A 17,049-nucleotide genomic window follows, 5' to 3' on the forward strand; every position below is an offset into this window, starting at 1 on the left:
TACACGATGAATCAATGCTCCCTCAAGGACCAAGGCCCTACACTAAAAAATGAACCAAGATGGATAAGCTGGAATTAAACCAGTGTGTCTCCAAGTGTTGTAGCAGTTGCAACACCCTCCAAAATTTTGGCTTGCACTCAAACTTTGGAGCCTTCCTTGGTCTTTTCCCTTATTTTTACAAGAACTTTAGCTCATGTCATGAGCTTTCTTAGAGTCTTTTCACCCCCTTTGCATGTTTGATCAACTATCGCCTTTTGGCATGTTTGATTGTTTTACCATGCTTTCCTTCCTTTTCTAGTGATTTCGAACATGGGTATTTGTGTATTTGAGTTTTCCGGATATGTAAACATATGTCGCACTCATACACAAATTTTTAAGCTATGTCGCGCAAGTGTCATTGCGGTCATCCTAAATTCTATCTCAAGTGTCGCACTTGTCACTTTTTGTTTTAGGACAGTCTCACAGAGGATAATGCTTTGTCTTGTTTTTCCAGTGGTCTATGTTGCCATGTTGTCAAAGTATGCTAAGTGTGATTGCATCCACTATGGACTATTCCGTTGGATGTTGGACAAGCCTTCCTAGTTCACGTGTATCTCTTCCTGGATGGTACTATTACCTCTCACTTAGAGGCTCACTTCCTTCCCCCCCTTTTGGTAAGAGAACCTAGACACAGTTACATTTCACACTCACCTTGCTTTTCGAAGATACCATTGCAAAAATCTCATGTGTTGAAAGCTAGAGCCAAGGCAAATCTCTAAGTATTTGGAAACCAAGCCATTATACCGGATGGGACTCCTACACCAAATCGTGTGAGGTCTAATTGGGAACTCATATTGGGGAGATCCCATGAATGTTGGTGGATCCAGCACCATCAACACACCCTTATATGTTACCCATATCATTGGATATGTTGCTCCCCTATCTTGGTCTTTCCAGAGTATACCCCAAATGGCATCATACCCACAAGTCAGGTTTTTTGGAATTTTCCCTCCCTGTTTGACCAACAAGTTGAGGAGGCTTGGGGCATGTTATCCTTATTGTTTGGTAAGTTGGGTATCTATCCCAAGCTCGGATTATGATACAGGTTTTCTCCCACATGAATCTTGAGGTTCATTACTAGGAATATCAATAGGCAATAGGATGGGTTGAGATGTGCTCCTTTATATCACCTATTGCTCGATATCGAGTTGTAGATGTTTATCGAGTTGTAGATGTTTAGCTCCCCCATGAGATTTCGAGTTCAGATTAAGCTCCCCAATGTTGTTTTGGATAGAGCTAAGCTCTCTGATGTTGATGCGGGTCATAGATTTAGTTCCCTGCTAATGTTTCCCAGGTGGTAGCATTTGTCTCTCTGCTGGTAGAGATTCTAGGTGGTAGCAGTGGCTCTCCTATGGAAAGAGGGTGGTAGATTGAGATCCCCTTCAAAGTCAAATTCTTCTTCTTTTATATTCAATAATGTTCAGAATATGAGCAGGGAAAATCAAGAGATAAGTAGGAATAAGAAAGATATGAATTGAAATGAACAATCATGATAAGTGATGATGAGATACTTGAGATTGGATATGATTTGATGATAGGCTAGACATGACATGATACAGATGGAATTCTCCCTAGTTGAGAGGGAGTTTTAAAATTAGAAACTATGACCAACTTCCACTTTGGATAGCTCATTTGATGGAAATGATGATTGCATTGAATTCCTCTTTTCGAGAGGACAAAAATTGACCTAAATATCATCAAATTTGGACAAGGGAAAGTTTATTTTTGAATTATGAGCCCACATGTGCATATTTGATCAAGTCGACCCTAAAGCAAATTGGACACCCTTGGAAAGATATAAATACAATTGACCTCTAACTCATTTTCAAATCATCATGGGTCATTCTTCTATTATATTTCTTTTTTTTGGCTTAAAAAGTTCTGAGGTAGGTTTGCGGAGAAATGGGTTCACTCAAAAGTGAAATTGTAGGGTCCAAAGCTTGTACATATTTTCCTAGGGTTTTGTTTCTTAGTCACATGTTTCCAAAGGAAAGATTTGACTGGTTGTTGGCTTGCAGGCTCAAGTGAGCTACTAAAACTTCCTAATTGCTCGCATGCTCACTTCCTACCTGTGACTAGGACCTAAAGTTGTATTTTTTTGTTGACCGAAGTTTTTTCTTGTTGACCACAGTGTTCGGCAGCTAACCGCAGATAGTGATCGTTCATTACAAGCTTCTAAATCAGGGTTTTTGAGTATAAGAATAGTTGGATTCATCTCATGGATATTGTTTAGTGATTTTTGTTGGATAGTTGTATGGATGAATATATGGATCACTGTACTCTCTTTTGTTGAATCATTCAATGAAAATCTAATAAGAAAAAGAATTTGAAAAGGTTTCCCCCATAATGGAATTTTCCCTAGTCTCCGACCAATCCTGGTGTCTCTATTTGTGAATGCTTTTCTTCTATTTTTCCTTTATGTTCTACTGCATTGATGGTGATATTGTTATTTCTACATAGTTGCATATGCTGCTAAATAATAATGTAAATATGTATAATGTTATGATGTTGTGCAGAAATAATGAAATGCAATTATCAAAAAAAAGAACAATATAGCCCTAAGAAAAATTAACATGAGAACCACTAAATCATATTTTATAGATTAAAGAATCCATAAAACTACTAATATGAAGATTAAACGGAAAATTAAAACAAAGAAATAATAATACACTTATCAAAATAATAAAACCATAAATAAAAGCCAAATATTGGTTGAATAAAATGTTTATAAATTAAATCTATTATTTAAAATCTATTAATAATCATATAAATTAAAACTTCAAAGTATTCATATAAATTGAAACATAAAACTATAATATAATAGCAACCATCCATCCATTCATTCATTCGTTCATTCATATTATTATTATTATTATTATTATTATTATTATTATTATTATTTAATCTATAAATCAATTACTATTAAATAATTTATAGGTTTAAGTTTAAATCCATATAAATAAATTTATATCTATAAATGTAATATATGACTAAATAAATATAGTATTAATAATGTATTACATTGTATTAATTATTGTTTAAATTCAATGTGTTTACTATATTAATAATCTAATAATCCATCCCCAATGGGGGTGAATAATAGAAATATGAGCACGTGTGGATGCATGCCCACCATCTTGGGCGGTTCTAGAATGTGTGGCATTAACTCCTTGAGGTGGAATGGCCACCCCTATGTACGTCGTTGCATGCGATGTGAATTAAGGAAGTTCTTTGATTCGAGCTCATTTGTGCTAATAAGTTTGCGAGGATATTTGAGGTATTTTTACCAGAGGACCAAGTTGTGCTCTGCCATTTGGAAGTGTTGGTTTTTATACCTAATTGACTTTGAAACCAAGGTTGAGGGGTCAATTTGTATGTATCACAATTGTTGGTGGTTGGTAAATTTGTGACCAGGCAGCGCTAATGGGATCTAGATTTGGGACTAGTCACTAAAATTAGTGCCTAAGGTTGAACTCGCCTTCTATGCATGTAGATTCAGGGGTATGTTGTCTCTAGTCTCTCTTTCTCCTTACCCTACTTAAATCTCCTTGGCTATGTCTAGAATGTTTGGGATTTTGCATGGTCATCTAATCTAATTGATTTCTCTCATTAATTGCTAGGTTGGGGTCTTGTTTGGAAAATTCTTGGGCCACCCATCTCTCACCATGTTTGAATTATAAAAGGGAGTGGAGTCTATCAATGTTTTCTCTTTTCTATTATGGCATAGGAGGGCACTATTTCAAGGGCCCTCCTAAGGCATTCATGCCTTCTTCCCTAGCCCAGTAATTTATCAGTTACATAGCTCCTCTTTGGAACTGTGGGTGTATCAAGCCTTTGGACCAAAGAGATCTATGACTTATCTTTGTGAGAGGGGTTTATCCTTAGGTTTCCTAGAAAAACTAATCTTTTAATTATCTGGTTTTATCAATGAGTTTACATGTTAAACCTCATAAAGCTTCAAGCTACGTGGATGAATATGTGAATATTGTTATGTTTTGTGTCTATGGAAAAGGGAGTCATTTGAAAAAATTTAGCAGCTTTGGTAATCTATAAGTGGTGCAAGAGTCTCCAAACCCCTCGGGTGGTAGATACATACCTTGTTTGAACAAATTTGTAGTAGTTGTGACTGGAACCTCACGGCCCATTGGACTTGGTGTCTCAGTGTCATGTTTCTTGTGTCTAGGAAGTTAATTATATAGCGTTTGATCTAGTGTGTGGTTTCTATTCTCATAGTTGTGGCGTCTTCACAGTCTTGAGGGTAATATCTTTTGGTTGCATTTGAGGGTTAAAAAAGTTCAATGTTGCAGGAAAAACATTATGCAATGACAGTGGATATGGTGTCATAGAGGTGGTTGTGGTGGTAGGGACCCATAGGAGCACAACTAAGATCAAAATTAATTCTAGGAAGTTGTATAAACATTCCATTCTATCACCCCTACTGATGTCCATAACGAATTACACCATTTGGAGGAATTGGCAATCAGAGATAGACATTCAATGTCTAACTCTATCTTGGTGAGGGAGTTTGGGAAATTTGTAGCAAATCTGGCACATACGATGGGTAGAAAGAAGAAATATATTTAATATATCTTTTTATATTGGAATATAAAATCATTAATGGGAAGGATTCTAATGGTGAGGCAAGTTGATCAATATAACATATTCACCCACCTGGAAAATCTCAAATGGGAGCAACAGAACATGAGATTTTACATGGAGAAGATGGACAACAGAATTAAGTATCACATCTTTGATATTTCCCCTCCAATCCCTCCAAAATTGAGTGCAAGAGACCCTAAACCTGTGTCCTCCTCTAATACTTAGTATTTTGACATTTATAGCTTTAGATCGATGGTTTGATGATGATGTAATTTCATTGGTGATAATGCATTTTTGTATTTCGTTAAGATTTTGGACTAGATACTCTGTTAATAGATTATCAACAGACATGTTTTCCCTCAGGGAAGCTTGAGGTCATTTGTTGCATAGAATTTATTGACTAAATACTATAATATATTTTGAAAAATGAAAGGATTTACCCCTTATCTTTACCAAAAGAAAAATTTATTAATCTAAGCACTTGGGGGAAACTAAATTGGTGATGGTCATGTAACTAAAGTATTATGTGTGAGGAGATTCGATGTTCAAATATCCCAACTTACCTGTGCATGTGGATGGGGTGTATGTATGCACCTAGAGTTAATAGTGGTAGCAGTTGGAATCCACCCTATGTTGTGTGAGTACGATACTAGCTAGTTGTCAATTCCTCTAGTAAATAATAATAATAATAATAATGATCTATTAATCTATATGTAATTGCACCAAGAAGCGCTCTCCAGCCTAGTATGGAAGAGATGTGGTAATGTCTTATCTTGTTATATTATGTAAACATTTTGACCAGGTCAAATTACACAATATATATATATATATATATATATATATATATATATATAGATATATATATATATATACATATATATATATATAAACTAAAACAATTGACTAGTTCAAATACATAAAAATAAAATTAAAACTATATATATATATATAATAATTAAACCATCCTAGATCCATCTTAACTCCAAATCAAATCTCTTGAGTTGCAAACCTTTTTTAGAGTGAAAAGAGATTTGATCCCTCTCAAAGCTTGGTAACCGGAGTTAAGATGGATCTAGGTGAAAAGATATTTTATCCCTCTTGAAGCTTGGTAGATCTAGAGTTAAGATCATGGATCTAAGTTTGTATACAAAGTATATTAATTTAATTTACATTATATATTGATATTAATATTCTATATATTATATCAATTTATTAATTTATTAATTTAATTTCAAAATAAAATTATTTGTTTAAATTTAATGTATTTAAATATTGTATTAAATTTTTTTTGTTTAAACTAATTCATTATATTAATATTCATATTAACTAAAACATTAAATTATGATATTAACATTTATTTTATTTTATTTTGAAGTTACGCACTTTTTATTACATCGAATGAGGATTACATAGATCTAAATTTTTTGTTATTGTTATGCTCAAAGGGAAACTAGACCAATAGCATAAGTTCAAAATATTGAGGTTGTTAAGAGCTCATCTAACTAGCACATCTTATAAATAAAAACTTATAAAAACAAGTTGGTTTTTAGACCTTGACATATATCAACATAAGACAAAAAAATAATACTAGGGTTGCAAGCAAGAAACCAGTGAGTCATAACAACTGTTGGGAAGAATCTCCAAACATTTACACTGGATAGTCACTATCCTCATCCAAGGAGAAGGAGATGTTGGTTGATATCCTGACTAGAATGGTCAGCTTGTGGTCTATATCGTCAATTTTTTCCTCCAAATATACCAATCTATAGCGAACTAGAATTAAAATACATAAAATTAAATACATCAACCATACCATTATAAATCAAAATAACTAATCAATTAATTACCATAGGATTTTCAAAAGATTTGAAAATAACAACATACCTGTGGAGCGACAATATGCCTTACTAGTGGTTATGAAGTTGTCAAGCTATCCAGATTTCACTGACCACAACAAAGTGTTGGGGATGAATCTCCACCCAACATTATACGAACTACAACCAATATTTCTTACAGTTGTCACCCCAAACACTTAATCAACTTACTACTATCAGTGCCTTTTGTCTTGCAGCATTCCCTTCCTTAGAGAATGAGTGAATGAATGAATTCCCTTATCTCCCTTTTCTGCCATTTAAAAAGAACAAAACGTTCCAAAAATCGTAAGGGAATTGGAAAGGGATTCACATGTACATAATCCATGTGTCATCATGCAAAATTTTATTTTATTTTTATTTTATTTAATTATTATTATATTTTTCTTTGTCTTTTATTATTTTATTTCTTTATTATTATTATTTTATTTGTTATTTGTTATTTTATTTATACATTAATATTATTTCATCTATTATTATTATTATTATTATTATTATTATTATTATTATTATTATTATTATTATTATTATTATTATGATTATGATTATTATTATGATTATTATACTCCCCCTCTTTATAGAAATTTGTCCTGAAGTTAAGTTTAATCATTTATTATTATTATTATTATTATTATTATTATTATTATTATTATTATTATTATTATTATTATTATTATTACCCCATCTTTTTCAACACCCTTTGTTGAACTAGTATACTAGTAATCAATGAAAGTTACATCACAACACCAAGGAAATCTTGAGGAATCTCAAGCCTCTTTCCCAACTTTATGAACTAGACATATAACCTCATCGGTCTATACCATAGCCTCAAGTCTCACCCTAAGGCTTAGACCTTATCTTCCCCAAGGCAGACATCCGGTCCTAGAACTCAATGTCTTCGGACATCTCGCAAGGTTGGACCATCTCCCTCCACAACTCATTGAGGTGTACAACCATAAGTGTCGAAGTCCTCACACCACTTATGGACTTCCATATCCCAATCAAATATCAAGTACTCGGCCTCCTTAAGATGGTTCCATAGCCCTTCAAGAGCTATCCATTAAGGTATATGAAAGGCAAAAGAGGCATTGCCATATGTAGTGTTGATCGAGTCTATCCCCAGCCCATATGTTATTACACATTCTCCCTTGTAGGTATGGGCTCCCATGATATCATCAAATAAACCGGTATTCTTGGCTTATTTGTGGATTTTTTGTTAATCACCACATCTCGACATGCAACCCATGCATTAGTTATAATCATAACATCATAGGAAATAATCCATATGGCGAAAATAAATAAATAATCCATATGTCACATCATGCATACAACAATAGTTATGAGCATACAATGGAATTATCACAACAAAATAAATAATTAAACACCATATATGAATGACATTATTAACCACATATCATAAAAACATTATAGTTTAAAAAAATAAACTAAAACCATAACCTCATAGATAATATCATAGTTTATCAATAAAATTTAAGCATTTAGATATTATTCAAATGTTCCAGAGAGAAATATTTATATAAGATAGGTATCTATCTAAGCTAAATTATGGAATCATATGTGGTTCACCACACAATTTAATAAAAAATATAAGGAAAGTCACAATGAATAGCATTTGCATCCTCCCATGTAGCTAATGCAGGACTATATTGGTTCCATTGCACCTTGACCTATTTAAATTCATGGTTATTGAGCTGATGAACCTAGTGGTCTAGTATACATAATGGTTCAACCTGAAGGACTCCCTCCTTGGAAACCTGTAAATTCTCAAATTTCAATTCATGGGATGGGTTAGGTACATATTTTCTAAGCATAGGAACATGAAATACATTATGCATATTTCTTAGATGGGATGGTAGCTCAAGATTATAAGAAACTATTCTGATCCTCTTTAGGATCTTAAATGGCCCAAAAAATCTAGGGGATAGCTTTGTTCCTTTGCCAAATATGAAGGAACTCTTACATGGTCTAACTCTAATAAAATATTGGCTACCTTCTTCAAAGTTTGTTTTAATTCTCTTTACATCAGCATAACCTTTTTGGTGATCTCTAAATTCTTTTAGCCTTTGCTTAGTTGTATACATTTGTTCTTCCATTTCTTATAGCATGTCTAGTCCTAATATGAATCGATCCCAGCCTAATGGAGTACGACATGGTCTTCCATATAGGATTTCAAAGGGGCTTTCCTAAATTGAAATATGATAACTATTTTTGTATGCAAATTCCACTAAGGGAAGCTATTTCTCCCATTGATTACATTGATCCATGACATACATTCGTTGCATGTACTCTAGTATTCGGTTACTCTCTCTATTTTTCCATCTATATTTGGATGATATGTAGTACTAAAGTTGATTTGTGTTCCCATAGAATTTAAAAGACTTTGCCAAAATCTAGAAGTAAAACATGAATCTCTATCAGATATAATTTTTTGTGGCACCCCATGAAGGCGAATTATTTCTTTAAGGAAAAATTGAGCAATGGTTGGCGCCTCAAAGGTGCACTTAACTGGAATGAAGTGAGAACTCTTAGTTGATTTATCAACAATGACCATAATATAGTCATGTCTCTAGGGGGTGATAGGTAAGCCTCCCACAAAATCCATCGAAACAACTTCCCACTTATTTTTTGGTATATCATGGGGTTGTAGAAGGCCTGCAAGGTGACGATGTTCAACTTTAACCTATTGACATTCAAAACATCAAACCACAAATTGTGTTATATCCTTTTCATTTTAGTCCATAAAAATATCCTTTTCAAGCCTGCATACATTTTCTTTACTTCTAGATGTGCAACATATGGAGCTTTGTGTGCTTCCTTCATTATAAATTTCCAAAGTTCATCATCAACTGACGCATACATCTTATCCTTATATCACAACAAACCATCATTCTCTACTTGGTGTATCCATCCCACTTGGATGCCACTGGTGCTCCTTCTTGTAAGGAATATTTTATCTGTTGATATTACAATTCTCCTATCAAGTGGTTTAGAATCCAAGTTCTCAGCTCCAGCTTTAGTGATAGTACTAAATGAACTTCAAGTCTCCTGCTTAGAGCATCTGCAACCTTATTTTCCTTTCCCTTAATGTAGGATACCCTGAAATCGTATTTTTAAAATAACTCACTCCAATGTCATTACGGAGCATTAAGGTCCTTTTAGGTGAAGATATGCTTAAGGATTTTGTGATATGTTCTTAGTTCATATTAATGTACCACTAAATAATGTCTCCATAGTCTCATGGCCATCACAACTACAATTAATTCTAGATCATATGTGGTGTAATTGATTTCATGGGTCTTAAGTTTACATGAATCATAAGAAATAACCCCTCCGTCTCACATCAAGAACATGCCTAATCCTTCTCTTGACGCATTCATGCATACACAAAATTCCTTTTCCATGTCGGACACCCTTAAGAATGGGGCATTTTCTGGTCCATGTTTTAGCTCAATAAATTCTCTCTCGCACGCTCTTTTCCATTCAACATTAACCCCTTTCCTTTGGAGGTTTCTGATGGGATTGGATATCCACAAGAATCCTTATACAAATATTCTATATTATCCTACCAACCCCATAAAGTTGCATACTTATTTAACATTCTTAGGAGTTAGCCAATCCACTATAGTTTCAATCTTGCTACAATCCACTACAATTCATTTCCCACTAATGGTATGACCTAGATATTGAATTTATTTCTCAAAGAAAGAGCATTTAGTAAGTTTCCCATATAGCTTATGTTCTCTAAGGCATTGAAGCACCGACCTCAAGTGATCTCGATGCTCCCTTTCATTGTGGGAGTAAATGAGAATGTGATGTAGGAATACTTGGACAAAATGGTCCAAATATTTTCGAAAAACACTATTCATCAAGTTCATGAATGCCACTAGAGCATTAGTTAAACCAAATGGCACTATAATAAACTCATAGTGTCCACATCATATTCTAAATATTGTCATTAGTATATCCTCTTCTTTAATTCATAGTTGGTGGTAGCCCAACCGCAAATCCATCTTAGAAAATATTGAATCTCATTTTAATTGGTTAAAGAGGTCATAAATGTGAGGCACGGGATACATGTTTTGAATGGTGTATTTTTTTATATCTCGATAATCAATACATAACCTAAGGGTTCCATCCATTTTTTCATAAAAATCACTAGTGCACCCCACGGTGATACATTGGGTCGAATGCGGCCTTGATCAGGGAATTCTTTAAGTTGTATACTAAACTCATTAAGTTATGGGACAATCATTTGATTAGGTGTCTTGGATATGGATTTTGTTCCAGGCTTCAAGGAAATGTAGAAATCAATTTATTTGACAAGGGGTAAGCTAGGTATCTCTAGAGGAAATATATTTGTAAATTATAAAGGTAGCAATTGCAACTTGTCAGAGGATTTTTCCTCAACATCAACCATCTCTACTGCATAAATTTTGCACCCTTTCCTTATACACTTATTAACCTTCTTGGTTGAAATGAGATGTAAGGTAACATCACGTCTAACACCTTTGATTATTGAGGGTTCTCCCTTGTCATTTTGGAAAAGAATTGTCTTCTTATAGCAATCCACTATAGCTTGATGAGGTTCAATCCAATCCATTCCTACAATCAAGTCATAAGCTCCGAGAGCTATACTATATAGGTTCATCTTGGTGCCACATCCCCCTATGTTAATAGTGAAATCCTTCACCAATGATTATATCAATTGTTGAGAGCTAGAGGGCATTTCTACCATCCTAAAGTCGCATTGCTCATGAGTTGTCAATCCACTTCTAAGTAGTGTCAAAATAGAAATAAAACTATCGGTGGCTCCTGATCAATTAGCACAAAAAAAGGAATGCCCTTTATCATACCCATGGACTCCAAAACTGTGGCTTGGTGTTCAACCTAGACATGTTTTACGATGCCATGAATTCAATGTTTGGTCTATGGCTTTTCTCCTTTTTCTTTCAATCCTTGTTGCTAAAACCCAACTTGATACCTTGGACAATTCCTTCCATAATGCATACCTCTACATTCCCAACATTCTTTTTCAGCTTGTTTCTCACTCTTCCTCTGTCATTGACTAATTATATTTTTAAGGAGACTTTGTTTGGTATTACCATTAATACCCTTTATTTAAGAGATCACTTTCATTGATAACTATGAGGGGAGGGTTCGTAGGTCTCCTTCATTAACATTACACTTATTTGTATTGACTAGATACTCTCCCATTTCCTATTTGATTTCTTATTACTTTTCCTACCCTTTCATTTATCTTCCTTTACAAGCTTGGTTTACTCTTTTTTTATCACTTTTGATACCAAATAACAAGAAAAAGTAGGAAAACAAAGAGTACCTTGGGCTTGTTGGTGAAGTATTTCTTGAGACTTTATAAAGGCCTTTGTAATGATGTGCACTTTCTCTTTAAGAATTGCTACTGGATATTTGTCTTTCACTCTTGTGCTAGAAGTTGTAAATCTAATCTTTTAAATCCATTTCCTTGAGCTCCTATACTTCTAAGCGGTTTTGCTTGTTCTCACACATTTCCATATCTTCAATCATATTTTAATGCTCCATTTTTTCTAAATTTATTTCAAAACAACGAGCTTTTTCTTTTTTTGGAGATTGGTTTTTGTTCATTCTGGGTCCTTTTTAACCACCCTCTACTTTGTATTTCTCTAGTTTTGGAAGGACAATATATCTGTTACCACCTCTATTTCCCACTGTGACAAGTCGTGTGTCCCTTTTCTATCAATCTCTCTACTATTTTTAATTCTAGCAAACCCTTCTTGATTTGTTTCTTTTATTTATTGCATAGATTGTTAAGTGAAATTATACAAACATTCTCTAAAGAGATGACCGTACCCATGCCAATTCTTGCAGCGAAAGGAGATCTATTCATAATTTAGGATTTGTTCCCACATCTTATCATGATAGTTGATTTCAATATTGTTTAAAAGTGACTTCATTAGATTCATGTATGAAAAAGTATGGGCATGTGAGATGTAGCAGTCATGCCTTGTGATTTCTAAATGCATAACTAAGGAACCTATAGCATTTCCTATGCCCTCCAGAATATCATGTTCCCAAGATTTTTGAAGAAGAGAAAGTAGTATCCAAACAAGTACAAAGTTTAAATCTTCTTTATCAAGATTGAATCGTTCTACCCAAGGTTTCATATAAAAACCAATTGAGTTTAGGAAATATGGTCCTTGGAAAATTATGTCTCTATCTTCAACATTATTAAAAAGGGATATTAAAGACCCCTTAGAACCTAGCTTCATTTCTATGTCACTTTTTAGATGCCAACTTTTAGGAATATGACTAATGAGAATTATTTCTAAGGGACATATTCCATTTGTAGCAGTCTATGTTTGTCCTAACTCACCAAAAATAGAAGAACCTAGTAATGATGAAGATGTATTCTTCCCTAAATTGGGATTACTAGGTTTGCACGAAGCTTGATTATTTGCATGCCCTTCTACAAAGGTATTCAAGGAGAGTCCTTTTCCTCCTCCCATGGGGAAACCATAGTGTGCTAAAAAATCCTTAAAAAATTGAAACCTTAGCAATAATCCTCATAGCTCACTAGAAAATTAAACCTTATCTTTCATCAATGAGAAATTTATAATATTTAATATTATTTTAAGTAAAAAAAACATTTTTAATAGAATTTGGATTTTTAAAGTGTAAATCTTTTTTTGTAAGCTTTGCAAGACTACATCTTCATCATGTCCAATATATCACGGAATTGAACTGGTGACTTCACATCAAGGAGTGCCTTAACAGAGAAGTTGATAATCGTCTATCCAAAGACCCTGTGGACAAAGTGTAACTCTAAATATGTGATATTTACAATTTAAAATAATCGGACTCCAAAACAGATTTAAAATCAAAATTAGTTTTTCAAAATTAATTAAATAATTGATAAAATACTATATGAAAATTGTCTTTCTTTTGTTTGAACCTTATATCATATAATTTATTTATTCTAATGAAGAAATAAAATATAACCACAAGGTTTGAATCATCCTTTTCACATTGGATTTTTAATTCCCAATATATAAATATTTAACATCTCATTTTTCCTACTCATTAAGTGTTTGTTTCTAAATGGTTAAAATCATGTGTTTTTTATTTAAAAAAATCATAAACTTAAAATCAAAAAAATAGATAGTCTACTTATCCAACTAATAAAAAAAATCTCATATACCAAATTTAATAATTAATTAAAATATATATAAAAAAATAAAACATGAAACATATATATATTTCTAAATTTTAAAATTAATTTTTCTTAAAAAATTCCAAATAAAAAAATATAAATTAAAAAAACATGAAACTTTTATTTCATAATAGTGATGCTTATTATTATTTTAATTACTAATTATATTAAAATCAATTTTAATGATTGTATAAATTATACTTGATTGAATATATTAATATATTAGTAACTATCACCAGCATCATTATTAAACTCTCTTCTTTCTATATAAAATAAATATATTAAAAAAAACAAATAACATTAAATATTTTTATTTTTTTATATATAAAATAAATATGTTAAATTTTTTTATATATAAAATAAATATGTTAAAAGAAATAAATGACTTTAGATATTTTTAGAATTTTTTAACGTTTTTATTTTAAAATTAATAATAATTTAAAAATAAATTATAGATATGTGAAATGGATTTTTTTTCAAATTAAATAAATAATATTTATTTATTTAATAAATTATTCTTACAAATTTTATGAATCATAGAAACCTCAATTCAACAAATAATATTTAATTTATAAAATTTATAATTTCTCTGCTTAAAAAAGTCACGAAATGACCTCGTGAGCCATGAAACCCTCACCCCTTCGCATGGACGGCCGCGAAATCCTCCGCATCTGCATGCTTCGTTAAGCTTATCCAACTTATTTGATTCCAATAAGTATCGTGATTCTTCATATTCACGCTCTGCGTCGCTTAATTTAATATAATATTAATTTTATATTATATTATAAATTAAATATTGAAATATTTAGTAAAGGTTAATAAGCATTAATTTATAATTATATTTTAATATTGTTTTTGAATGGTTAAGAGTTTGTTTTTCTTATATTTAAGAAAACAGGTTAAGACTGAAGATTTTACTAAGGTTATTTTAGTGACATGGTTTTTCTTGAATAAGAATAATAAGTCAGCAACTAGAGATAATAAATATGAATTAAGATATTTTTTCCAAAAAAATTCAATTTATAATAAATATCAAAATATACATTTTCTAATACATTTCATATATATATAAAATACATTTCATATATATATATATATAATACATTTCATTCATATATATATATAGATAATACATTTCATATATATATGTGAACTTAGATGAAATGATTTTTTTATTGTAATTTGGTAAAACAATTTTAATTAAGATTGTGATTTTTTATTATTTGAAATATTTTTTAATGCATAAATAAATTAAACACCCTCAAAAATCAAGAGATGACTAGAATTCTCTATATCAAACCACTTGAACTAAAATTTCTAGATTTTTATTAAAATTAACTAAAAATAAATACTAAAAAAACTCATTTAACTTATAAATTAAACTTATATATTCACTCTCATTTTATTATAATTTATAAATAATTCCTGTTACAATATGATAATATTGTGATAAATTATTATTATAATTTATGAATAAAACTTATTAATATCGCATTGAATAAAAATGATATGATATTTTTTTAACTAATTAATTTGAAATACATAAATTATAAAATCATTACCCAATATAAATATTAACATTGACTTGTGGATACTCCCCTTCACATATTCCCGCATGTTCCATGAAAATAACATAAACATATATTTCTTGAACCGATGAACAAGTAAAACTATATTCAAATATGTATAAATACGATTGCAACGCATTCCCCACCATTGTCCTCGACTCACTTCGTCTTATGTCTGCATTGGCTCGGCTTTGGTAAATGTAAGTACCTGTAAGCGACTGGTTCAAGTTACTGCTGTATAGTCGGTAAGAATCTGAGTACATGGGTTTTCCACCAGTTTTTTAAATTTCTTGATAGCTTATATGAGAAGCCCTGCATCTTTACATAATTTCTCCTGTCAAAACTATTGATGAACGCAGTGATTTTTTATTTAGATCCAACCTCGGCTGTGCCATTTGCTGTAGAAAATCCGAGTGAACCAGAGTGTGAGAAGATAATCATGGCTTTTACAGAAGAACAGGAAGCTCTGGTGAAATATTCATGGAACGTTATGAAGACAGACGCAGCAGAGCTTGGATTCAAGTTCTTCTCGAAGTAAGCATTGAATCTTTTCCCGACCTGCAACTAGTCTAATCTGTAGGCCTTACAATTTGAAGGCAAGATTTAACATATTTCATGTGCAAATTGCAGGATCTTAGAAATTGCCCCTGAAGCTAAGGGGTTGTTCTCATTTCTACGGGATTCCCCTGTTCCCTTGGATCAGAATACGAAGCTCAAGTCTCATGCTCTGCAAGTCTTCAAAATGGTGGGAAGAGCGGAGTTGATTTAGGAATAATTATATTAAGTATTTTTATGTTTATAGTACATTATGGGAATATTTCAGAATTTGATGATCAGGAAATATAATTTTAGATTTTAAAATATTTTTGAAATCGACAATCCACATAAATTTTAAAACACTTTTCTTCTACAAACATTTCCAACTATTTTCTGATTTATTTAAAGTGAGTTTTTTTCCTGATTTCTTTGAGGTGGGTTTTCATGGTAGACGTGTGAGTCTGCTGTTCAACTCCGGGAGAAAGGAAAAGTGACAGTGAAAGAAACCACTCTGACCTACTTGGGATCGCTTCATGTGAAGAAAGGAGTAATCGATGCACATTTTGAGGTAATACCCAATGTTTTCTAAGATGCGAATTAATATTAAACCTCCCTCTTGATAAAGCATATAAATGGCTACTCTGGAATCCGGGTGTTTTTGCAGATTGTGAAACAAGCTCTATTGTTAACAATCGAGGGAGCTGTGGCAGACAAATGGAGCCCAGCTATGGCAGCTGCTTGGGAAGAGGCTTACAATCACTTGGCTGATGCTATCAAAGCTCACATGAAATTTGAAGGCGAAACAGCAGGTGCAAGTGCTCCAGAGTGAGATCGGTGGGAGACAATGTGATTGAACTATATTCCATCAGTAAAATGCTTTTCCAGTCGCTACAATCAAATAATATCGTCTGTTCGACGGTTACCTGTTGTTCCGTTGCTACTGGTTACCTGCAATAAATTGAAACGCGAGGATTGTGTAATCATCTTTTACTGGTTACCTGTATTAACTTAAGAGCGAGGATTGTGTAATTCTCTTTTGATATAATGGTTATTAAATACCTTAATATCCACTTTAATGGAGAGCAGTGTAAACGTTTTATTTTTTATTTTTCCAACCATATTTTATTTTCTCATTATAAATCAATGGTAAATTTTAATTCTCAAATTTATATAAACCAGTCTAGATTTATTTTAACTCGGAATCAAA

General features: G+C 32.2%; 1 protein-coding gene across 1 annotated transcript; it reads left to right on the forward strand.

Moving 5' to 3' along the window:
- The first annotated feature begins 15,670 nt into the window (after positions 1 to 15,670).
- On the forward strand, positions 15,671 to 16,808 carry LOC149191214 (anaerobic nitrite reductase Glb1-2-like). The gene is made up of 4 exons (XM_089413542.1): positions 15,671 to 15,839; positions 15,936 to 16,050; positions 16,294 to 16,410; positions 16,507 to 16,808. The coding sequence occupies exons 1-4, from the start codon at positions 15,745 to 15,747 to the stop codon at positions 16,669 to 16,671; spliced, it is 492 nt and encodes a 163-aa protein (XP_089269668.1). The 5' UTR covers positions 15,671 to 15,744; the 3' UTR covers positions 16,672 to 16,808.
- The last annotated feature ends 241 nt before the right edge of the window (positions 16,809 to 17,049 follow it).

This window comes from Pinus tabuliformis, chromosome 3_1, assembly GCF_031772625.1.
Source record: "Pinus tabuliformis cultivar Carrire ecotype Pingquan chromosome 3_1, CPIR1, whole genome shotgun sequence".
Classification (NCBI taxonomy): Eukaryota; Viridiplantae; Streptophyta; class Pinopsida; order Pinales; family Pinaceae; genus Pinus; species Pinus tabuliformis.